The 25249-nt window shown below is 33.8% G+C and overlaps 3 protein-coding genes across 4 annotated transcripts in view; 2 read left to right on the plus strand and 1 right to left on the minus strand.

Annotated features, from left to right (window-relative positions):
• Positions 1 to 982: 982 nt before the first annotated feature.
• On the plus strand, positions 983 to 5883 carry LOC100376215 (E3 ubiquitin-protein ligase TRIM71-like). Its single transcript, XM_002735128.3, has one exon. It carries the CDS (start codon positions 1058 to 1060, stop codon positions 3224 to 3226), a length of 2169 nt encoding a protein of 722 aa, XP_002735174.1. The 5' UTR covers positions 983 to 1057; the 3' UTR covers positions 3227 to 5883.
• On the minus strand, positions 5236 to 12861 carry LOC102807022 (dehydrogenase/reductase SDR family member 7-like). Of its 2 annotated transcripts, none has more exons than XM_085494166.1 (8): positions 12752 to 12861; positions 10281 to 10414; positions 9336 to 9592; positions 8799 to 9038; positions 8331 to 8450; positions 7882 to 8057; positions 7282 to 7336; positions 5236 to 6219 (listed from the first exon to the last, which is right to left on the minus strand). In XM_085494166.1, exons 2-8 carry the CDS (start codon positions 10405 to 10407, stop codon positions 6199 to 6201), a joined length of 996 nt encoding a protein of 331 aa, XP_085350292.1. In that variant the 5' UTR covers positions 10408 to 10414; positions 12752 to 12861; the 3' UTR covers positions 5236 to 6198. The 2 variants fall into 2 exon arrangements, with proteins under 2 accessions (XP_085350292.1, XP_077865721.1); XM_078009595.1 differs by lacking the exon at positions 12752 to 12861 and adding an exon at positions 12546 to 12720.
• A 31-nt stretch (positions 12862 to 12892) lies between these two features.
• LOC100376063 (tectonin beta-propeller repeat-containing protein 2-like) overlaps positions 12893 to 25249 on the plus strand; it is a 41145-nt gene continuing 28788 nt past the window's right edge. Inside the window, exon 1 of the mRNA XM_078009594.2 lies at positions 12893 to 12999. Coding sequence (XP_077865720.1) covers positions 12984 to 12999 — 16 coding nt within the window. The 5' untranslated portion in view covers positions 12893 to 12983. The remainder of the gene's footprint in view (positions 13000 to 25249) is intronic.

Genomic DNA, 25249 nt, shown 5'->3' on the forward strand with positions numbered 1-25249 from the left:
ATCAAGCATCAACTTCTGGATTCATATCTCTGACATGTTTATGTTCAAACTAAAAACAAAACCGTTTATCTTAAATTTGATAACTAACAGGGACTGTACCATGCATGGCTTGTTAAATTTTACTATGATCAGTCATGCTATACCAACAATTTATATTAGAGTATCGAATAAACTCAATGGGCATAACTATCTAAGTTTGTTTGGAATAAGCATCCTAAGATGCAAACAAATAGGCAACATAGGGGATCCTAGAGCCCCAAGTGACTAGTTCTAAACTGTTTGACATGTAAATTAGTAGCAATAATTTAGGTCATCCAAATAACCATTGCTAGAAATTCTGTTGACAAGATGTCTATTCCTTCTGAGGACCAGATTACTTCTACACTTTCGTCTCAAACTGTCTTTTTCTAGAATGTTTAGTCCTTACTCAGGGACCATTTTAACGGTTTCATCACAGGGAGCATATTTTATTTTATTTTTGTGAGTGTACATGTATGTATTAAAATATGTACACACATTAAAATTATCAAAACTTCATAAAAATGCGATCATAGTATACAAAATAAAAAAATTATCGGGAGTGATTTTGGATCAGTTAAAAACTAACTGAAATGCTGTGACACTTATTGGTGGTGTGAATAGGCAAGCTAGTTTATAAAATTGTGAGCAAATATTTAATAAATTAAATATCACTGATCGCAAAAGACACCCACCGCGAAGTGTCTTGTAATAATAATAGTAATAATAATAACTACTTTGTTACATCCATAGAAAGAGTGTTTCCCATCAGTTCATAACAACGAAGATGGAATACAAACAACAAATAATGATACGAAAAAAATGTTTTGCAAAGTTGCAACCTATCTTTGCTAACAGTGACTCTCCGAATAATTCTCAAAACCAATAATAAGCCAGTTATAGCGCCCTCTACAGAATATAAGCCCTGTACAGATTATCACTGAAATTATATACGTCACACAGCTCTTTCCTGTACACTAAATGGCGGTGTTGACTGAGACGTGATCTGTTTTGTTTTTTGTAAAGTTCTGTTGCGAACATGGCAGCCAAATTATCAGTTGACAGGATCAATGAAGACCTACTGACATGTCCAGTTTGTTTCGAGCGGTATAAACAACCCAAACTGTTACCATGCCAACATTCGTTCTGTGAGCAGTGTCTGGTGGAATGGACAGACAAACATGGCAGACTGGAGTGTCCCAACTGTAGACAATGTCATAATACTGTGAGTAATATTCAACAACTCCCACCAAGTATGGTAATAAACGCTGTCATATCCATTGTTGAAGAACAAGAAAGAAAGCAAAGTCATGGAACATGCCATGGTTGTCAAGAAAACCCAACTACACATAGGTGCATAGACTGTGCTTTGGATTTGTGTACAACGTGTACCAAAGTCCATAATAAAATGCCGGTGAGTCAGCATCATCGTAGTGTCAGTGTTGTTGAGTTCCAACAAGCAAAATCGATAACATTGCCTACACTCCACTGTACTGCTCATGGAGAGAAGCCCTTTGAACTTTATTGTGAATCATGCCAAGTGGCGATATGTATGTTATGTTTGAGGTCAGAGCACAAAGGTCATGAAGTCGTTGACCTACATGGAGCTGCAGATCAATTCTCTAAGGTGACAACAAATCACCTCAAACTCTTGAAAGCGAAACATAGGGAAATCCAACAAAGCAGAACAAGTGCAGCAAAGCTATCTAAAGAATTAGAAAATCAGCTGAAGCTACGAGAACAACATGTAAAGAAACATACTCAGGAAACCATTGAGAAATTGATTAAAATATTAAAACAGGAAGAGAGAAGTCACCTGAGAAAAATAAATTTGGAGTATAATGGAATAAAAGAAGCGATCAACAGAGAGATACAGCAGTACAACATAAATGAAGAACTATTGTTGAGTACAGTAGCATTCGTAGACAATTTATTACAATATAGCAGCTCTGCACAGCTGATGAACACAAGCAAAGAAACAATGAATCGGCTGGAGATTCTGATGTCACTTAATACAACTTTGGAGGAAAAGGTTGCTGATAACTCACTTCCGCTATTTTATCCCAGTAATATCATACTGCAAGGATCGTTGGGAACTCTTACTGTTAAATCAACTGTTTGTAGACCAGCTGGTTCGTCTGGTTTAAACCAGGACTGCATCATAACAGAACAACCGTGTGAAGAGGTTATGTGCAAAAACGATGATGCTTTCCCAAAAGATCAGAAGCCAAATGACGTAGCAAAGGTACAAGACCAGCATATTGTTGAAAGACCAATTTATTGTAACAGTCATACAACTGCAACACAGACAGGTACATGTGGTGTACACCCACCAATGACTTTAACTAAATTACTTGGGGGACCAGGTAATGAACCTGGGATGTTTGATTACCCATTTGGAGTACAGGTTACTACTCAAAACAAAATTGTAGTTGCGGACTACAGGAACAACAGAGTCCAAATTATCAATCAGTTCGGTAAACCAGAGTTCAGCTTTCCAGTAAAGTCTCAGTCCTACTTGTCATTTGGTAGTCTCCGCAGAGCTGAGCAAAAAATCAGTCCCATGGACGTAGCAGTGTCATTGGACGATAGATATTTCTTCACACATGGAATAGGTGAAAAGCGAGTGATCGTATGTAACAAATTCGGTCGTGAAATACAAGGTTTACAGAATAAAGTGTTAAACCACCCATGTGGTATTGCTATCAATCATAATACTGGTATTGTACATGTGGTTGACAGAGGTTCAAAATGCATAAGACTATACGATGTTCAAGGGTGTGATTACATCACATCAATAGGCCAATTTGAAGACCCACGTTTCATAGCCATTAATAACAAAGGTAACTTGATTGTATCAGATTTTGATTGTATTCACACTCTTACACCTGAGGGTGCCCCCATGTTCACATTCAGGGGTTGTCCAGATGACCAGTTCCAATACCCATTCGGGGTGGCCACTGATAAGAACGATAATATCTACGTATGTGACACAAGCGGACATAGAGTCCAGATGTTCTCAAGTGAAGGTGATTTCATAAGGAATGTATCGAGTGGTAGAGATGCTTTGTCCTTCCCTATCGGTGTAGCAACTACAACTCATGATGAGGTGGTTGTCACTGATAGCACAAATTTTGTTAAAGTATTTTCGCCAAATACTGAATGGTGTAAAAAGTACAAATTATGCAACACAGGTCGAAGAGCATAAGGATCATGCTATAGTGTACCACAGCAGCGTACAACTCCCAGAAGTTAAAATGGAATTCTATTTGCCATACATGAAAGAACACATCAAAAGAACACATTTACAGTCTGTTATTGTTTTCGGTTCACATAATAATACTAATAAATTTATTGCATCCTTTAAAATAGTTTCCATTGACAGCAATGAACTGTTAGTAATAAATACAATACATATAGATACTAAATTAAAATGTCAGTCATTGTTATTTCTGAATTCAAATATTTTGTATAAATATTTACCAGCTTGGCTTATGTCTTTTCTTGAACTTGTAATATATTTAAAATATCTAAACATTACTTTTTAACTTTTTAGGATTACTGATATTATTTAATTACTTATGTCTTTCGGTTTGGTATCATGATGAAATGTTATTCATTTTCAGTTTTGTTTTGGAAACATTGATTTCAGATTCTGTTTTTAAAGGTGTTTTGGGTTGGGTATATCTACCTTTCTCTATCTCTCGTACATGACTTGTTTCTCTGAAATGAGTCATGATTTTGTTTCATAAGGGCAAATATGGTTCAAAATAAGGGGATACTATAAGGACTGTGCATTTAGTAATAATGTAACATTGTAACGGGTCAGTGCCTCTTAAAGCAGGAAAGCACAACTTGTTGTTCAGTATAAGGATGTCTTTTTAACTTTAGTACTTTTAATCAGCATTCATGATTATTCAGGTCCATTTAGGGAGGAATTGTAAAAATAATTTAGACTGTTGTTCTGCCTTTAATAGTTAGCATAGTGATCATGTACCTTCTCAGTTTTGGTGTATAATCTTGGTTAGTTCTTATGCTTATTCAGAAAAATATTGTTGGTTTGATTTTAATCATTGCTAAACCTTTTCACCCTTAGTTCTGTTTATAATCTGCACTTTCCAAAAATAGCCAAGTTTTTTGAGTAAAACTGAAAACTGACTTAAATTTTGTCTGTTGGCTCCAAAATTAGGCTTCATCTCCATAATTATTTAAGAATTTAAAATGTGCAGAATAATTTGGGTGAGAAAGTGGTGGTGAAAAGAGTAAGTGTACAGCCCGATGATGACTGACAAATGTCCATGCAAGATACCTACCAAGTCATCAAAGAAATTGGGCTGGTAGTTTGATATTATTTTTTACCAAAAATGACAGAATATATTTGCTAACAAGCAATGATAATGCAGTCCCAGTGTTTTTGCTGATAGCCGATGCTCAATAAAAGTCACATGTATGTCAACAAAAGGACTCCATGCATCATCTGTATATCAATTTCAATGCAAAATAACTGGAAAAGTCACACAAAATAACACATTTTATGGTATTGCCCACAAGCATAATACTTATATATATGCAAGCTGTCAACTAAATCAGGCGATATATTACTGAGGAATCAGCATGCACATGAATAAAAACAAAATGGCTGCCAATCGGCCATTTTTGTTCAAATCTTGAGAAAATATTACAGGCACTTGTAAAATCAGTTCTTGAATATGGTTAATTATATTTATTCCACATTCCTGCAACAGTCTCTTGTCTTTCAATGTGATAAAATTTTACATTGTAAAACAAAATGTACTTCCTCCTCAACTTCATTAGTTTCACATTTTCTGCATAGTTTGTTTTTAGCTTCAATTTTAAGTTTTCTCCTTCTTCCAAGTTCAGTTACTAGAGTTGTATTTCGTACTTGAAGTAATGACAGTAATTTTCCTAGATTGAAATTTTTAATTAAGTTCTTGTTTAAGTCCCATCATTACAACAGTTAATTACTTGTTCCTTCCATGTCTGGAAATATTCATAATTCTGTTTTAATTTTATGTATTTTAAAGTTGTGCTATAGTTGTTTTTGTTTCTATATTGAAAAAGTCATTCTGTCACAGGTTTTCTTTAATATTCAGGTCGTTCTTCATTTAGAATTATTTCCCTATGAATTCTGTTAATGCTCCTTTTAATATACTGTTATAAATTTATACTAAAAATGAACAGACACAAGACGACCTCAAGACTTGAAATTCATTATTTATTTATCTGAATAACAATGTATTACAAAAATATTGAGTGTCTTTGAAATATTTAAAAATACAATAAGGCCTCACAAAAATCTGGCAAAATTGTTTTTTCAAAAATGGGGTAGTGAGGTGATCATTAAAAATATATCCACGCACAAATTTTACAAGTTTAAGGGTGCTCTGCAGGGACGATGTAAATGAAGATCGATCAGACTTTTTTTTGGTGGTGTGCACACTGACCAAAAACATTATTTATTTTGGTTGGGCTAAGCAACACATGTACCTATATTGGATTTGGATAGACAAATACGGTACATTATTAGGGCTATCCAGTGTATCTGAAATCATCTACTGTAAAACACTTTATTTTTCGCTATTTTCGCTTGAAGAAATGATTCAGTGAAAGAAAAATCAAGCGAATATACCTTTTTTCCTATATTTTACATTCATCTTGTCAAAAATCAGCAGTAAAAATAAATTCCATACAAAACATCCAAAATGTCTTTTCAGAGCAACTTAATTGCAACTAAAATAAATGAATTTACAGTATACAATGGGTAGTGCATTATTACACTATACTGTATCATTTCTGTCATGTAAAATCACTGAATGAATAATAAAAGAAAATATATTTTGATTATGCTACGATGTTCAGAGCAGTATTGTGAATGATAGATCAAGGTGGATGGGTCATTTTTTATGGTATCTATAATAGAAACACACACTACATGATATGTGATTGTCAAGAGAGAGTGCAGGATTTAGTGGGCGGTACCACCACTTTAAACCAATCAGGTCTTCTAGTTTGTATTTGCTAATCCAGTCTTCACAAAAACTTGTAAGGTTTATAATAGTCCAGATTCACGAAAAAGACAATATTATTGTTAAAAAAGTCTCTGGTGGTACTTTGATCAATACATATCTTTTTTTATTAACTGTGATGCTGAATAGCCATTCATTCATCTTTCTTTTTCGGCTGAAAAATAAAAAAAAATAACTAGTGATAACCAAAATCAAGAAATGACAAAAAACTGACATGCATCATAATGACCATACCGACTTTGAAATTTACATTTATTGAAATCCCAAAATAAGAGAACATGCAACATGTAACAGAATCTGTGATGTGAAAGTGTATCTGAGAAACAGAAGTAAAATAAACAAAATGGATATAGTCCGACATTATGAATAAAATCACAAAACAAAATGACCTGCAACAGCAATGCACTACGAGTGATGTCAATCCCTTGATTGAATGAAATCGGCCCAGGTACAATATGAAAAACTATTGGTTACATTTTGCATGCATGTGTGATGTTAAGCCAAGTTTGAATAAAACAGCCATTATGTCTTGCATTTGTGAAAAATTTAAACCAAATCTGTACAAGTTCATCTGAGAAATGGATAAAACACTTGCTAAAAAAAAATCAAATCGTGAAACAAAATATGGTGCATCAGTAACCCACCATATCAATGTCAAGTTTAAATTAAAATGATCAAGGCAAGCCTTAGATAATGGCAGGTGTTCAAATGTGGATTTTTGGTGTTTTTCAAAACTAAACCGGTCAAAGGTGAAAAAAATGAGAAACAAATCAATGTGCAAATTTCTCCTAGTACAACCTATATTTGCACCAGCTTTGAGAAAACCCAGTCCTGTCATGTCTGAGAAATCATGTTGGACGTACAAATGCATGCATGGACATTTTGGACTATATCAGATCGGTCTAATAAAGAACATCACCATTGATTATAATACCCAAAAAGACTAATTTTCTGGTCGATTTGGATTCCATGATAAAAAAATTATTTTTCCTTTTATTAATTTCCCATCAAAATGGAAAACTTTTGACAACTCATCTGAGTAGACATTTGGCACTTTGTATGTACCAGTATAGTCATTTGTAATTGTAAGACACCAAAACGAACATTTTAAAAGCATCTAAACTGTCTACCAAAACACCAAATAAATATACTGACTTATCAATATACTGAACTTATTAGCTTCTGATTTTAAAAAACAACAACATCACTCACTTACCGTATTGTCCTTCAGTGACTTTATCCGACGTTTTGCGTATATGGCAAGGAAAAACCTTAATCAAACAAGAAATAATATGAATACGAGTTACAAAATGAAGCTGTATTATTTGTCTAAATCTATTAACAAATTTGACAAGGACCCATAGTCAATGAATAATTGTGTTTATTTAGGCCAAAATTATGAAAGAAATGTTATGAAAATATACAATAATTTTACTAAAATTTGATGAGAAAAAAGGAAAATAATAGTGTTAAATCACAGTCCCTCTAGTGATAGATGGACTGTGGTTAAACACATATCATATAGAGAAGTGCCACCACAGCAAAACATTATAACCTCAAACAGTTAGTACATATAAGTGTAACTGGATAAACAATTCAGGAGTACCATATTTATTCTAATAAAAGCGCATCTCTAAAAGAAGCACATATGGACCCAAAATCACAGTTGTTGTATATTGAATCCTTAAAAAATTACTTATTTTGAACATAGAAAAAACCTTTATAATTTAGATAAGACTATGTGGTACTAATAGAGCAAATATGGTACACTAGTAAACATTTACTATGTATATATGTAAATGATTTATCTGCTTACCTGCATGTTGTTGGCATATACTGTGCCATATAGGCTGTTAACAAGATGGGATTCTTAGCAATCCACACTTCATGGAGTTGGTAAGCAATGGCAATAACCATCAACTCTGCACAACGCACTGTAGACATTCTGTTTGGATACTGCATTGCAGCTTCCATGTTCCCAGATATCAAGCCCTATACAGACACGTACAGGATGAAAATTTCTGTTCATCTTGTGTAAATGAGCTATTTGAAAATGTGAACTCAAAAACTCATTTTTATGAATAAAATTCTTTAAAAAGCATCTACTCGAAAGTAACAGTAACAGTAACTCACTATGTGTCAGCACTGGCACTTGCAATTTGCACATACAAAAAAAAAGTCAGGAGAGAGAACACTGACACTCAATTGTCCTGAACTGTCACCTGGTTTTGGAAGGGGGTGCAAAAGGATCTCTTTCCCACTTACCTTGTCCAAGCTGGTTGTCAGAGCATTTTCAACAACTTTGGACACCACAGGACCAGGAAGGATAGTAGTTAAAGTAATATTATCACTGGCAAGCTCCAGTCTTAAACTGTTAAAATATCCCTACATGATGAACAAAACAATTCAGTCACATATTATTAAATAATTCAGAAAACAATCTTTATATTGTAATATATTGAGCCTGAACATATCGGTATTAATGTTTCCAAAATTATATATGCAGTGCTACATTGATTGTGACAATATCCAACTTTAAGAATGTTTTGTGTGCAAATAATTCAAATGTCAATATTTCATAGAAATCAGAGAATCGGGCAAGATGTATATAAGGGTTCACTAATAATATTTATGGGGAAGGGCTTTCAACACAAGAAAAACACATATAAAATAACATATGCATCAAGGGAGAAAAACAATCTGCAGACCCCATCCCTAATTTATGCATTTTACCTGCACAGCATGCTTTGCTGCTGAATATGCAGTCTGTAGTGGAGCGGGAACTATCCCTGCCAAACTACTTGTAACAACCACATGTCCAGATTTTCTTGATACCATATATGGCAAAACTGATTTAGTTAGTGATATAGTACCCAGTATATTTATGTCGAATATAGCTTTGTCTACTTCAAATGATGCCTCCATGGCTAAGGAACGTTGACTACGACCGGCGTTGTTCACCAAAATATCAATCTGAAACATGTTAAGAATAAATCAGTATTATGAAATTGAATCCCATATGTTACAGATATGTACTAAACATTTTTTTTTATAATTATGCAGTCTTTCCAGATTTAGTATAAATCAAGAGTAAATTTTTTGGGGAATTTAGCAAGTTAGAGAAAACCATGAAATTTTGTTTTAAAATGTTTATACTTGATGACCAATTTTGTTATTGTGCTTTTTTGACTACCGGTAATCTGACTATTGGTATCACCATTTTTGAACCATTTCAGTCTCGCAAATCTACTACGTACTCAAATTTCTTACTTGTTTAAATTGGCTGATAACTTTCTCTGTAGCGTCTTTGTGCGTGTCACATTCTGCAATATCAAGAGGCAATACCATTACATCATCTTGATGTATGCCACCTTTTTTCAAAATTTCATCTTTCACTCTCTGCAGCTCATTTTTTCTCCTAGCCGATAAAACCAATTTACAACCTGTTTTCGCGAGCTGGTAGGCGAGTTCTTCACCAATACCACTTGATGCACCAGTCACCCAGATTACCTGGTTCCTGAAGTCTTCTGTGGTGAAACAGTCAAGAAAAAAAAACATTCCAATTCAATTTTATTTATTTTGGAAATTAGGAAGAACATACTAGTAGCTTATTGCTAGTGAAGGTGTAGATAATTAAAAGTTTTAAAGATTCATGATTTGTTAATAGATGGTTTTATCAAATAAATTACAAAGATGAAATTAAACAATGTCATGGAAACAGTGACTTTGTGATTTCTCCCATGTTGTTACCTTGGCAGCACTTTTGAATTAAAACTTGGCAAAAATACATATGATTGAGGTTCATAATTGAAAACAATGTTCAGTATTCAAAGTTGTTTTTATGAATTGAGCAAAAAACAACATCCATTGTAATCTGAAATAAGTGTATATTCTGAAATGAAACATTAAGGATACAGATGGATAAATTTCTAGCACCCTTCACCACTCCTGACAAATACAGAAATGTTTTTTTTTAACCAATGCTGGATATGAACCACCCTACTGTCACCAGCATGTCATAGTGATAACCTTGCAGTGACAGGCAATACCAACAGTCGTCTTGTGAGCATGTAAGATTACCGGCATATAGGTATCCTCTGCCACCAGCATTATACTCATCAGTTGTGAGAGCCACAAACCCATATCCCACATTTGCATCCGCACACACACAGCTGCATCACTATGTATACCATTCAGACAGAATCAAAATATTACCTCCTTTCTTGCTTCCAACTTTTTCAAAAAACCTTAGAGTAAGGTCAGCATCTGACAGTAAACAAGCAATAACAAATACGAGGATTAAGATGCCAACCAACCAACCAAATGTTTCCATCCAATTCATGGTGATTCTGCAATATAAATTATTAATAGCTTAAAATGATTTGTTTGTTTGTTTGTCTGTAAGCAGGATAACTAAATAAGTTGTAGATAGATTGTCATGAAATTTTCATTGACAACAAGATGAATCCATTAAATTTTGGTGGGGTCTGATTGTCATGGAAACAGCAATTTCGTGAATGATTTTCAATTAAAATTCAAAAAGTTATACATGGATGCTCATGACATTTTCAGGAAGGGCTGCCCTTCAAAACAAGAACCAATTGATTGGATTTTGATAGAGATGTAAATCTGGTTGTCAAGAAAAAAGCAATTTTGGGAATGAATCCAAAAGTTCCAGATGAATTCTCATGACAATTTCAGGTGTTAAAAACAAGTACTAATTGGTTAGAGATGCGGGTTGGTTGCCATGGAAACAACAATTTTGGCAATTATTTTTCATTTACAACTGAAAATCAAAAACAAGAATGTCATATGGCCGCGGTACAACCTCAGGCCACAAAAGCTGTATCAAATCCATAATGACTAATAGGTAATGGTTATTACCAAATATTTTTTATAACCAATGAAAGCATATTCTTTGGATTTGAATGAAGCTTGAGAGTCTTCCAGCATAAATGTTACATAAATATTTACTAAATTTCCAGAAAAAACATTTCACATGTTTTCAATAAACTATAAGTATCAATGATTTTTAGTGTAAAGGCATGTAACTTTCAATGAAGGCAGAAAGCTGGGGACGTTAAAAACAATTTATATATTTTACAATAAATCAAAATGACCAATCTAGAAATGGTATCATAAAACAATCCCGAGTTATAATTAATATTGATGAGTTTGTTCAACACCAACCAATCAGTAAACACTTTTACATTTTTAATTAAGTGGGCAGTTACTACTAACGTATATGTAACATGAAGGCTTGCACATTCATTATGGGCATAGAGAATGTAGGGTTCTCTAGCCAATAATAAATAATAAATATCTGAATTTGAATGAAAGCTGATGATCAGCATTCACAAATTTATTAACCTTTTCACCACCAGATTTTCTCTTATTTTTGTCCCAATCTTCTGAAGGAAAGTGCAGACTGTGGGAACTGGTGGTGAAAAGGTTTAACATGTTTATTAACTCAGATATCACTCTCTGCCTTTCACTGTATGCATTGATACTATTTATAACAATGCACGGGTAAGTATACAGTATATCTATATATATATTGACTACAGTCTTGGTTACTATAAAAATATTAATATCAGCTACCATGACAAATGAACATTCTGGGGTATAAGGGAACAATGTCTACACAACATAATGTAATTAAACCTTGCCTGTTGAGAATGATATTAAATAATACAAACTTCCTGATGGAAACAAAATAATGATGTACTCGCCACCAGGTTCGATCCTTTCTTAGCATGGCAAAACAGAAAATAAAAGTCATGAAATAATGCAATATAATGTACATGTAAAATACTGGCTAACATTTAGGTGGGAACAATTCTGACCAAAAATGAACATGAAGAAATCATAATTACATAAAAAACAAATAAATATTCATGTTTCTCAATTAATACAATGGTACATGTGCTTTTGAATATGAATAGTATAGAATAATATGAAAAAAAGGTTTTGCTTTTCGTCCTAGGGGAAATTAAAAAATGGTGCGGTGATGCAGTTTTAAATTTTGTTTTGTATTAAGATGATTCAATAACAACAAGAATAGATATATGTTCAATGTTTAACATTCATTAAATAATGCATTTGAATACATGTCATGATTGATTTGGGAACTTCCACTGAAACAGAAAACAAAACATTTTGCCATTCTACCACATATGGCACAATTTACAGGTACGCAAAATTGACAAAAATATGCAAGTTTCAAACTGGCGCATGTGATGACAAAAAGAAAATTCTATTTTATTTTTGGCCTAACATGAATATAAGTTTCTAAAAATAGTATAGCGTTTTGGTGGAAAATGTAATTGTAAATATTTTGCAGCAAAAATTATTTATACTACCAGAGGTACATTATTGTAATGTATCTCTGATACTACCTAATAAAAATAAATTGTTAATACATTAAAAAATTCAAGGAAATTCATGGAAAAAGTCACGGTATGTCTGTGACTGTTTTACCGTGCACTTAGCTGCTGTTAAACCCACAGCGAAACTACAGGCGAGCGAAACCAAGCGAGCTACAGAACTGCAGCTACCGTGCACCCTGTACTCATCAAAGCCAATGTCCGCTTCTCAGCTAGCTTGCCGAGACATCGGAGCTGCACCTTAATAGTTGAACCACAGTCCCTCAAAACACGTCATTTATTGTCGTAGTAATCTAATACCTGTATGCACGAACAAGGATATCACTCCTTCTTTTATCCAGTACACCTTGGATCAACAAACAACCATAAAAAACAGCAATTTTGATCTTTTAACCTTACTTGTGAACTTTGACCTAACTATTGTCACATGACAAATACAAAATGGTTGACTAAGGAAGTACGAAGCGAGGAAAAAGTTTCCAGTAGAATTTTGTTTTTTTGTACAATTGTCGAAGCCCAATAGGAACCAGTGATGGATGATAGAGGAGGTAAGTCTTAAACCTTTGTATGAAATGGACTAATTTTGCATTTGTTATTTGTATTCAGATAATATGACTGCGATGATTTTCGAAGATGTACTGTCAGTGCTGGTACAAAATTGATATACAAGCACCAGTTTCGGTTTCAAAACATCATGTGATGTTTACGGTGTTAACAAAATTGAGTAATAACGAAGACTTTTGGTTGAAATTAACTACATGTGCATTCTTTGAAAAGAAAACAATTACACTGTCATTTCATATATCTTATTTTCTCTATAATACCCCATGATATTTATTTATTTATTTATTTGTTGCTACCCTTTTAAAGAAGGGGCTGAATTTTACATTACAATCTACTTATAGTGTAAAAATTCTTTCATAAGTTTGTCTATGGTGTAACATATTTCTTTGTGGTAACCTAGAGTGGTATCTCCCAGAAGGAAGCAAAATAACTCTTCGTTATTCAATTGCTGGAAGTTATCAGATAAATTTGTTTCTTTCATCTTCAATAACATTTCTTTTATTTCACACATTAAGTTGTCCTTTTTTATTTTAAAACTTGGACATTGCAAAATAAAATGTTTGAGAGTTTCTTCGTCTTTTTCACAACATGGACAAATTATGTCATCTTCACTATTATTTTCCCATTTTCTTTTTTCATATGCTAACCCAAGAGTACATGATCTTGCTCTGAATTTTAACTGTGCTCCTTTAAAGTTATTTATTGACTGAAGATATATCATACCAGTTCCCTGTATAAACTGAATATCACAAAATACGCCAGTAATCTTGTGTTGTTAGTTCTTTGCTAAATAAGTTTTTTCTTTGTCTTGTATCACCTGAATGAAAGGTTGAACACAGGGAGATCTCCCGAACAAGCCCGGGTTTCCGCTTAAACTAAAGTTTGTGATTTTATAAATATTTATATAGTTTTTAAAAATATTTTTTCTTCTTCTGTAATTCCTTCCTGCTGAATTTTTGATGAAATAAATGTTGTGGTAATTTCAATAGGTAATGGGATTGAATAAGGTCTTCTTTTGGCATAGATTGAACAGTGTAGTTGGTCTGAGAATTGTTTAGTGATTCTATACACTGGTGGGTATGCACAATGTTGAACCAGTAACATTTACAAAAATAGAGCTCTTAGACAGTAGATATGCTTGACAAAAATATTTCAGAACTTGAGATACAAATCGAAATAAATAAGCAGAAAGCTGGAAAAAGCCCAGGTCTGGATAAAATTAAAAACGAAATGCTGAAAACAGGCAGACATATTTTAATAAAGCCTTTACAAAAATTATTCAATCTTATTTTATCTAGTGGCAAGTATCTGGAATACAGGTATCATTAAACCCATCTATAAAAAAGGTGACAAAACAGACCCTAGCAACTACAGGGGAATCACCCTTCTGAGCACATTAAGTAAATTATTCACATCAATTCTAAAACAACGTCTAACCAACTATATACAGAACAATAAAATAATAATTAAAGAACAAATTGGGTTCATGCCAAAATTTGGAACAAGAGATCACATATTTGTATTTAAACAACTGGTCACAAAATATCTTAACAACAAGAAATACATTTTTGCATGTTTTATTGACTTCAAAAAAGCATTTGACTCAGTGTGGTACCCTGGACTAATTAATAAAAAATGATATCACAGGAAAATTTTACCAAATAATTATTAGTATTTACCAAAATTCACTTGCATGCGTGAAAACAAAAAATGGCTTAACAAAAACATTTCCAGTAGAAAGAGGCATAAGGCAGGGGGATGGCCTAAGCCCACTCTTATTTAATATATACGTAAATGACATTAAAGAACATATAAACATGGGGGAGAACAATCTGCCATCTTTGCGAAATAATACACTGCCATGTTTACTATACGCAGATGACTTAATTCTACTATCAGAAAGCAGCTCAGATTTGCAGAATGCACTAAACGGTCTTCAAATTTACTGCAAAAAATGGAAATTAAGCATTAATATTAATAAATCAAAAACCATGATACATGTATTCAACAAAAGTGGCAAACACATTAAAACCAAAATTTTCACGTAGATGGTGTAGAATTAGAAAGAGTGTCAACATACACTTATCTTGGAATTAAATTGAAAACAAATGGTAAATTTGACTTGGCTCATGAAGATCTTAATAATAGAGCTATGAAAGCATGCTTCAAAATGAAACAATTATTATATATACCAATACATATATACCAATAAAAACATATCTTAAAATGTTTGATACCATGATAAAACCAATACTTTTATACTGTGCAGAAATCTGGTCAGATATTTATAATTGAACACCAAAAGATGGATATGAATATCATGTCACCAATGGAACAATTACACGTGAAATACTGCAAATACCTACTCAAAGTTAACAGCAAAGCGACCAATGTGGCATGTCTTTTAGAATTAGGAGGGTATCCATTAATTACATCAGGTATAAAACAGATGATCAAATACTGGTCTCGAATAAAAAAAAATGCCTCAAAATTCTCTGGTTTATGAAACATACAGCTTAGAACTAGACAACTCCGGCACCTACAACTGGGTTTCCGGTTTAAAACTAATACTTAAAGATCTAGATATAGACCATTTGTGACAGGAAGAAAAAAATGCGAACAATATAATTATAGATAAAATAATATCAGAAAAACTAAAAACTAAATTTTAAAAAAAATTGTAAACAGATTTTAGACAATGATAACAAAGGGAAAAATCACAAAAATAAATTGCGCACTTTACAGAGAACTGAAAACAGACCTTGGCTTTGAAAACTACTTACATGTAGTCAATGACAAAATTGAGGATTAGTGCTCACAGACTACAAATAGAGACTGGGAGATATAATAACACAGATATATCTGACAGAAAATGTCTATGTTGTGAAAATAACGCCATAGAGAATGAAGAACATTTTCTTTTAGCATGTGATCTCTACGCGGGAGAAAGAAAAAAACTTTATCAGCTGTTGTCACCCCCACATTCAGCAAAAAATAAAGGAAAACTAAAATATATTTTAAAGTGTAAATTGCAAGTGCCTGTATACAAATAAAATTTACAGAAAAAATATACATTATAAGCAGAGACGTTTTTTCCTTAAGTTTATATGACATTCGGAAAGAAATTACTTTCGAGATATTGCCGAAAACCGGCTCTTTGTGAGTATTTTCCGAAGAATTCCGAACGCGTTTCAAGACTAGGTCATCGAACTTTCAACGCGTCGTGACGTCACAAGGAGAAGTTCTCTAGTTGAAACATGGCGGAACATTCAGATGTAAGCAGCGCTGCTACCGATGATTACGACATTTCAGATAATTCGTTAACTTTGTTTGATACGTCTACGATCATAAGGCCGTACATGTATGAGCCGATGGCAGAAGTCAACGTTCAGGACGATCGTCGAAGAAACCTCGAGTACTCGACTCGATAATTTAGATTGGTACGTAACGAAACCGGTGAATTCCACCGCATGCTTTGATTTCTAGATTAATCAAAATTGATTATAAAGTTTTTATGGCAGATATGGCTGGGTGCCTTTTTTCTTAGATCGCCACAACTAGCTGAGCACCTAACGTTTTCATTTACGAAAATTAAACTGAACGTTGAGATGCCTTGTAGTGAAACCAAATGCTACGATCTCAGAGCTATGCTATTTTAGTATTTATCGCTTCTAAAACATTGTTCACTATTCATGTGTCTCGAAATCATGAATTTTATTTGAAGTTGAATCGTTCATTTTGTCAACACTAATCACTGATAAATATAACAAGTCATGTTTGGGTACTCCTAGCGTTATACCACAGTCCCTCTATCACTGATTATACGCGTGCAATGTACATGTGTTATTGTACCAATTCTATTCATTTTTTTCCTTCATGCATTTGGAATCTAATCTTGCCTGCTTAATAAACAGGGAATAACTCGTGAAATTCGACAAAAAACTATTAGCACGATACCTTCAAATACTTATTTGCTAAAGTAATATTGAATTTTGTAATTTGTCAACCATTATACAAAAAAAAATGTATATTGTCATTAGCTACAATACCTATGAAATACAATCACTGTAATACATGTATACGCCCCCCTTTTCTTGATAATTGTTAAAAATCAACAAACGAACGAACTGTAATAAACATTGAATTAAGACAAAATGTGTTTTTATTTAGGTGTAAATGTGGTGGACGATGCCAAATATTGCCTACAATAAGAGAATGTGTATGCTGTAGGGAGGTCACTGTTGTTGATGCCAAGTGTTTAAAAGCAGTGTTTGAATTTGGTTTAGAAGAAAGATTGCAATGCATCACGCAACATTCAGGCTTCCAATGTGTTAGTTTGAACAAATTTGTGCTACAAACTGCCTGGTTTCAATACAGGCAGCAATATGACACCCCATTTGATGGTCCTGACCATGAGAGATATCGACATACTGCTTATCGTCAGCTTGCAAGATGGTGTTGGGGTTTTTTAGGAAAAAGTGTCCGTGTAGTTCTTCCTGCTTGTGCTGTTAGTTGCATTCGTGCTCATTTTCCACCACCAGGTCCTGAAGAAAATGCAGTCTACATGGGTCATCAATATTAATCAAATTATAATAATGCATAATTTATAATTGAATTAAAATTTAGATGATTTCTTGCAGTATTTGTTTTCTGTAGTCAATTATTCAATGAAAAGGTAACGAGCAAGTAGTGAACATTTGCAAGCAAAAGCCAGATCCAGATTAGAAATGATCTAGAACTAGTCTTAATCCTTCTATTAACTGAAATCGGCAAATACATCATTTTGCGATATTACAAAGAATTAGACAAACACAGAAATAAAACGATTTCCAACTGCAGTGAATCACTTGCGAACTCAAAGGTGCGCTGATCACTGTCTGTATTTTTCTTTTAATTATGTTGATTGAGACGATTTTACATTATAGTTATAGCTAACAAAAAACTACACTGCAAATGAAACATCTCAAATGCTGTATTGCATTTGAACATGGTCTTTGGTTATTCCTGTAAAAACACTATATTTTGAAAATGAACTAACAATCAACAAAATACTTGCATAGAAACAATGTGCGAATTATTATAAAAACAAGACATTGACAGCAACTAGTTTTACTGTTGTGACATGTAATAAACAACTGTATTAACTCACTCTTGAGTTCTCTCGCCTTTTGAATGTTATTCTTTCTTCAGTTGGTGACAAACTGCTACCCGAATGTATGGTGGGAACAGCCTCTGGGAACAATCTAGGGCGCCTGTAGTAAACAACAACAAAAACTCTCACTATATTTTAGAAATAATAACAAGGTTGACATTATTAACCTTTTGCAAAAATGAAAACTTGTTGAAACGTTCGCATATACAAGTGGTTATTTCTACAATTTCGACCCTCTGTTCTGAAAGGATGCGAAAATCGCTGGTAAACATTTTATATAACCATTCAATTCGAATTCGATCCACGGTTAATAAGGGCGAGAACACGCAATGTAAAACATGCAGTGACCGCGATTGCTAGTACCGGTAACATCTGTAACTGTCTGTCGATATATTGTTTACATTTCATGTCGACGCCACAGATTTAGCAAATGAAAAACAACGTCAACAATTATCTTTTCGCAAGAAAGCTTTTGCGGAATAAGACCATTGAAAACTATGATGAATTGTTCGAAGCTTTCAATAATGTTGAATCGTATGTATTATCGTAAAAAAGGTGGTACCGAACTACGAGTATTTTACGCGTCATTTTTCCCGCGTCCACCAGCTGGTACCGTTGTTACAACAAACCAGACAGTGACAGTAACCCAATGATCAAGGCGCAGTTTACGACAGAAATAGCAAATAAAATACATTACAACTAAAGACGCTATAAAGCTATAAATATAGGATCAAATAAACTTCACTTGTCGACTACGGCGACGGACACAAAAATAGATACGGTCTAGATTATTATCAGCGGGCATACAACGACCGTCACGGTCGAAGTGCCGGCATCACGGCATATCGTCACCACTCCCAGTGCCTGAGGCAGTGATGTGCTACGAGGCTCAGATTAGCATAGAAATACACAAATGCATAAATGAGAAAGTAATAAAATAAACTCACCCACTTGAAAACCCTAACGAAGTTTTCAAAGAGCTGTCCCGAAAACAATCCGTGGTAAAATGTTTGGCGCAAACCACCGCCGACTCGCCAGGGTCTACGCGGTCCCAGTCTGCTCTTTTTGTTCTCACAAATTTCACCCATTGCCGACGAAATCTTCCAGATTTTGGGAAATTATGAAGCGACACGCCATCCTTATGGGTGGCATTGCAGCCATATACGACGCACCTTTTTACCATAGTCTACCAATATTTTTGAAAGCTAGTTCTATGAAATTAAACCTAGCAGACAACATTGAACACCGGGGAGTTCTCCTTATGACGTCATAATTCCGAAGTTTCCCGAAGCCATGTTTACAAATACGTGTTGACAAATTATGTCTTTATGAGACACATATTTGCGTAATGTAGGGCCGTATATAAGGTGGAAAATAAAAATAAAATCATGGAATAATGTCTGGAGCCAATTTATTGTCAAATTAAAACATGCACATGTACTTGCAATTTACACTTTAAATAAAGATGAGAAAACAAAAATACAAATAACAAAATACATAGAGAACTGTTTCAAAACAAGAGAGGAAAAACTGAAAACAATATAGTCAGCTATCTCAAGATAAGGTCATGTACATGCATTAGTAATCCAAATATTCACAAATATGGAGAACAATCCAATTTACTTTTTTTTTTCCCTACTTTTATTTGCTTGTAAGTTTTTATTTTCCTGTGTGTATTTTTATTCTCACTTTAATTGTTTGTTTGTCTTTACTCACATCTGTATTGCATTTTAGTCAAAATCCTAATAGGGATACAAACGCAATAAAGATGATTATTATTCAGTTTGAATGAAAACCAGATAATGCATAGTTTAGTCTGTTACTAATTATACAGTTGTCGCTTATTTTGATTCACACCTATTTGTTGATCGATTATTTTATGAATAATTTTATTATTAAAAGCACTAGGGCAAATAAAAACACATCTCTTGTTTTGGAATTATGTATTCAAATGTTAATTGGCTAATTTTATTCATAATAAAAATCATAATAAAAAATTCCATTCCAAACCCCACCAAAAAAAAAAGAGAATTAAAGATGCAGTCTCTAGAGGATGCTGTTCAGATAAGGTGGAAAACACCCCAGGGCAGATGGGTTTTGTGAGGGCATGACCCAAACAACTATGTGATGTCCTGTGGTGTTAGCTACTTATACACTGGCAGCTTTGTAATTTTATTTCAAGTACTTGGCAAGGCCAACACAGTTTCTCCGCCAACAAATCGTTCTCTGATTTCTACTTCCTGTTGACACTGGCCACTCAGAAGCTAGGACCACACCTGAAATACAAATTCACTGCTTATAGTAACTCCACATACAACTTTTTCAGGCCAGCTGTTTTAAAGTTTGCAGTGGGGAATTATGGGCAGTAACACCATGTCCCTTATTAATGCAAGAAATCCCCAGCTACAACGCAGCCACTGATTGGCTAGTCACACTGTCAATCACTTCGCCAGTACTAGTATATCGTGTTTTTAAATACAAGTAATACAATCTATATGTATTAATTGCATAATGTGCTGATTAATTAACATAATGAAATTAGGTAATTTCCTGACAATTGATTTTCTATTAATTGGGGAGGGGGGGGGGGGTTTAACAAATTTTCATACAAAGGTATTAGAATGTTCTTCTCTTCAAACCCCTTGAAACAATTTACACCACTTCAATGAATTTCCCTCAAATCACCCCTCCCCTTCTCTTTTTAACAGAGACCTTGAAATTTCATACCTACATTAAATAATTCACTGAGACAGGATACCAGTTTGAAGAAATAATAGATGCAGAGTTTTATATGCCCAGACTCTACTAACAAGACAAAGGGTCTATTGTTCACATTGTAAAGAGGGGGTGTACTCTTACAAAAAATATAGGTCATGTAGGATTGTTATGTTTTAATTCGAACAAATTCAAAAAATCAGGTACTTTAGTATCAAAATTGTTTGTGGATTACAATGTATGTACAGGGGGGTGATATTTTATTTATTTATTTACGTTTATTCATTTATTTATTAACACACAACATCCCCCGGAGGGGATGAAAAGGGTTACAAATCAGATATTAGTAAAAGAAAAATAACAAAAAAAGCATTAAAAAAAAAAAGATAAAAGTTTGTATACAAGGAATGTGTTACTGGCTTAGTTTATGTAGGTGCTGCTGTCTTGTATTAAAACAGTTTTTTAAATATTACGCTAAAGGAATTGACATATTCTCGTCACTTAGTAATGATATGAATTTATTTTCATTACTAAATTTGTCAAAATTTGGTATACGTTTATTAGCTACAATGTAAAGTTTTAATCTTATTTCATTGTAATGAGGACAATTTATGACAAAATGTTGTTCATCTTCAACATGGTTATTGTCGCACATATTGCAGACTCTTTCTTTAAAATCCAATCCTGTATGCCGATAATATGGGACTTGTAACATGATTTCTGTTTAACCTTTGGCTCAATTTCAATGACCCTGTAAACGTATTTTCAGATTAGTTTTATAAACATTTAACTGTCTTTTCGTGGACAAAAACAAATCTTTAAATTAAAGCCGCAAGCGGCGTCACCGGGGCCCAAGCTGATAAGATTCTGTTTCATAATTAATGAGGTCAACATGTTAGACAATCAGATACTAGTAACTTGTATTATCAGTAACATGAGGTCGAAATGAAGTTGGTACCATATATTTACCTGGTTTGGTTATCGAAATATGGTTTTCAGGATATATAATGAGCCATGTTCTTATGCACAATAATGAGATTACATAATCATATATAGCCATTTCTAATGTCAATTACATCTTTCATTCAATGTCTTCATAATGACACTAGTTACATGTCCTGCTCTGCGACAGTGTTTTAGATATGACTGCTATGCATATTAATGAGTTCACATGACCATATATGGTTATCTGTTATTTTAATCAAATCTCTTGTTCACTGTTGTCATAATGACACAGGATTTATCTTCCTAACTGCGACAGTGTTTAAGATATAATGGTTATGCATATTAATGAGTTCACATGACCATATATGGTTATCTGTTATTTTAATCAAATCTCTTGTTCACTGTTGTCATAATGACACAGGATTAATCTTCCTAACTGCAACAGTGTTTGAGATATAACGATTACGCATATTAATGAGATCACGTGACTATATATGGTCATCTGTTATTTTAATCAAATCTTTTGTTCAATGTTGTCGTAATAACACAGGATTCCACTTCCTAACTGCAACAGTGTTTGAGATATGACAGTTATGCATATTAATGAGCTCACATGACCATATATGGTCATTTGTTATTTTAATCGAATCTCTTGTTCAAGGTTGTCATAATAACACAGGATTCATCATCCTAACTACAACAGTGCTTGAGTTATAACAGTTATGCATATTAATGAGGTTAGAAGCCCCCACCCCATGGGTGCCCAGCCACGAGGCCTAACAGTGTGCTATTGGGGCAAAATGATGCATCTGATGACACAAATGCACATACAAAATTTGAAAGAAATCAGACTAATACAAAACATGTAGTTGCATAATTTCTATTTTCACAAAATCCAAGATGGCGGCCAAACCACGTGACTGATCAAAATAATATTATTTTTCTCGTATGCAGCTAAGGCCAGGCATAGTAAATATAAAAACATCTAGTAGATTGGTTGAATCGTCTCTGAGAAACAAATACCCAAACTTTTGGTCAATTTTACTTAAAATCCAAAATGGCGGCCAAACCATGTGACTGATCTGAAATTTTTTTTAGGTTGCTGAAAGGGCTTGATACACAGATGCCATGAAGCAAAATTGAAAATATTCCCTCAAGTGTTGCCAGAGTAAAAAACTACTTCCTGTTTAGAAGAAATCCAAAATGGTGGCCAAACCACGTGACCAATCGTAAACATTTTTTCAAACATAAATGGGATTCATATATAGAAGCTAAATACTACATATGAGAGCATTCTGCTTGGTGGTTCTGAAGAAGAAGATTTTTAAGTGTTTTATGCCGTTTTTAGGAAAAACAAAATGGCGGGAAAAGTCACATGACCGCTAAAGTTTTTATTGCTGATATTTATTACACATGAGTTGTACTATATACCATAAAAAAATCTAGACGCCTAGACCCTCAGAAAGTGGTCAAACAGCCACTTCCGGTTTTATTTCAATCCAATATGGCTGCCAAACTAATTGACCAATCGAAATTCTGAAAGCATGTTGCACCAGTTCACATTAGGGACTATCAGTATAGAGCATTATCAGACCATTCCGTTCAGCGGTTTTCTCAAACGGCTTGACGAAAAAAGTTACGGAAGAAAGAAAGAAAGAAAGAAGGAAGAAATTAAAGCCGCAAGCGGCGTCACCGGGGCCCAAGCTGATAAGATTCTGTTTCATAATTAATGAGGTCACATGTTAGACAATCAGGTAGCTCTTATTATCAGTAACATGAGGTCGAAATGAAGTTGGTACCATGTATTTACCTGCTTTGGTTATCGAAATATGGTTTTCAGGATATATAATGAGCCATGTTCTTATGCACAATAATGAGATTACATAATCATATATAGCCATTTCTAATGTCAGTTACATCTTTCATTCAATGTCTTCATAATGACACTAGTTACATGTCCTGTTCTGCGACAGTGTTTCAGATATGACTGCTATGCATATTAATGAGTTTACATGACCATATATGGTCATCTGTTATTTTAATCAAATCTCTTGTTCACTGTTGTCATAATAACACAGGATTCATCTTCCTAACTGCAACAGTGTTTAAGATATAATGGTTATGCATATTAATGAGTCACATAACCATATATGGTCATCTGTTATTTTAATCAAATCTCTTGTTCACTGTTGTCATAATAACACAGGATTCATCTTCCTAACTGCGACAGTGTTTTAGATATGACTGCTATGCATATTAATGAGTTCACATGACCATATATGGTCATCTGTTATTTTAATCAAATCTCTTGTTCAACGTTGTCATAATAACACAGGATTCATCACCCTAACTGCAACAGTGTTTGAGATATAACGATTATGCATATTAATTAGCTCACATGACCATATATGGCCATCTGTTATTTTAATCAAATCTTTTGTTCAATGTTGTCATAATAACACAGGATTCCACTTCCTAACTGCAACAGTGTTTGAGATATGACAGTTATGCATATTAATGAGCTCACATGACCATATATGGTCATTTGTTATTTTAATCGAATCTCTTGTTCAACGTTGTCATAATAACACAGGATTCATCATCCTAACTGCAAAAGTGTTTAAGATATAATGGTTATGCATATTAATGAGTTCACATGACCATATATGGTCATCTGTTATTTTAATCAAATCTCTTGTTCAACGTTGTCATAATAACACAGGATTCATCACCCTAACTGCGACAGTGTTTGAGTTATAACAGTTATGCATATTAATGAGGTTAGAAGCCCCCACCCCATGGGTGCCCAGCCACGTGGCCTAGCAGTGTGCTATTGGGGCAAAATGATGCATCTGATGACACAAATGCACATACAAAATTTGAAAGAAATCAGACTAATACAAAACATGTAGTTGCATAATGTCTATTTTCACAAAATCCAAGATGGCGGCCAAACCACGTGACTGATCAAAATAATATTATTTTTCTCATATGGAGCTAAGGGCAGGCATGGTAAATATAAAAACATCTAGTAGATTGGTTGAATCGTCTCTGAGAAACAAATACCCAAACTTTTTGTCAATTTTGCTTAAAATCCAAAATGGCGGCCAAACCATGTGACTGATCTGAATTTTTTTTTAGATTTCTGAAAGGGTTTGATACACTGATGCCATGAAGCAAAATTGAAAATAATCCCTCAAGTGTTGCCAGAGTAAAAAACTACTTCCTGTTTAGAAGAAATCCAAAATGGTGGCCAAATCACGTGACCAATCGTAAAAAAATGTTCAAACATAAATGGGATTCATATATAGAAGGTAAATACTACATATGAGAGCATTCTACTTGGTGGTTCTGAAGAAGAAGATTTTTAAGTGTTTTTTGCCGTTTTTAGGAAAAACAAAATGGCGGGAATAGTCACATGA

The sequence above is a fragment of the Saccoglossus kowalevskii genome, chromosome 2 (assembly GCF_978046115.1).
Source record: "Saccoglossus kowalevskii chromosome 2, keSacKowa6.1, whole genome shotgun sequence".
In the NCBI taxonomy this organism is placed as follows: Eukaryota; Metazoa; Hemichordata; class Enteropneusta; family Harrimaniidae; genus Saccoglossus; species Saccoglossus kowalevskii.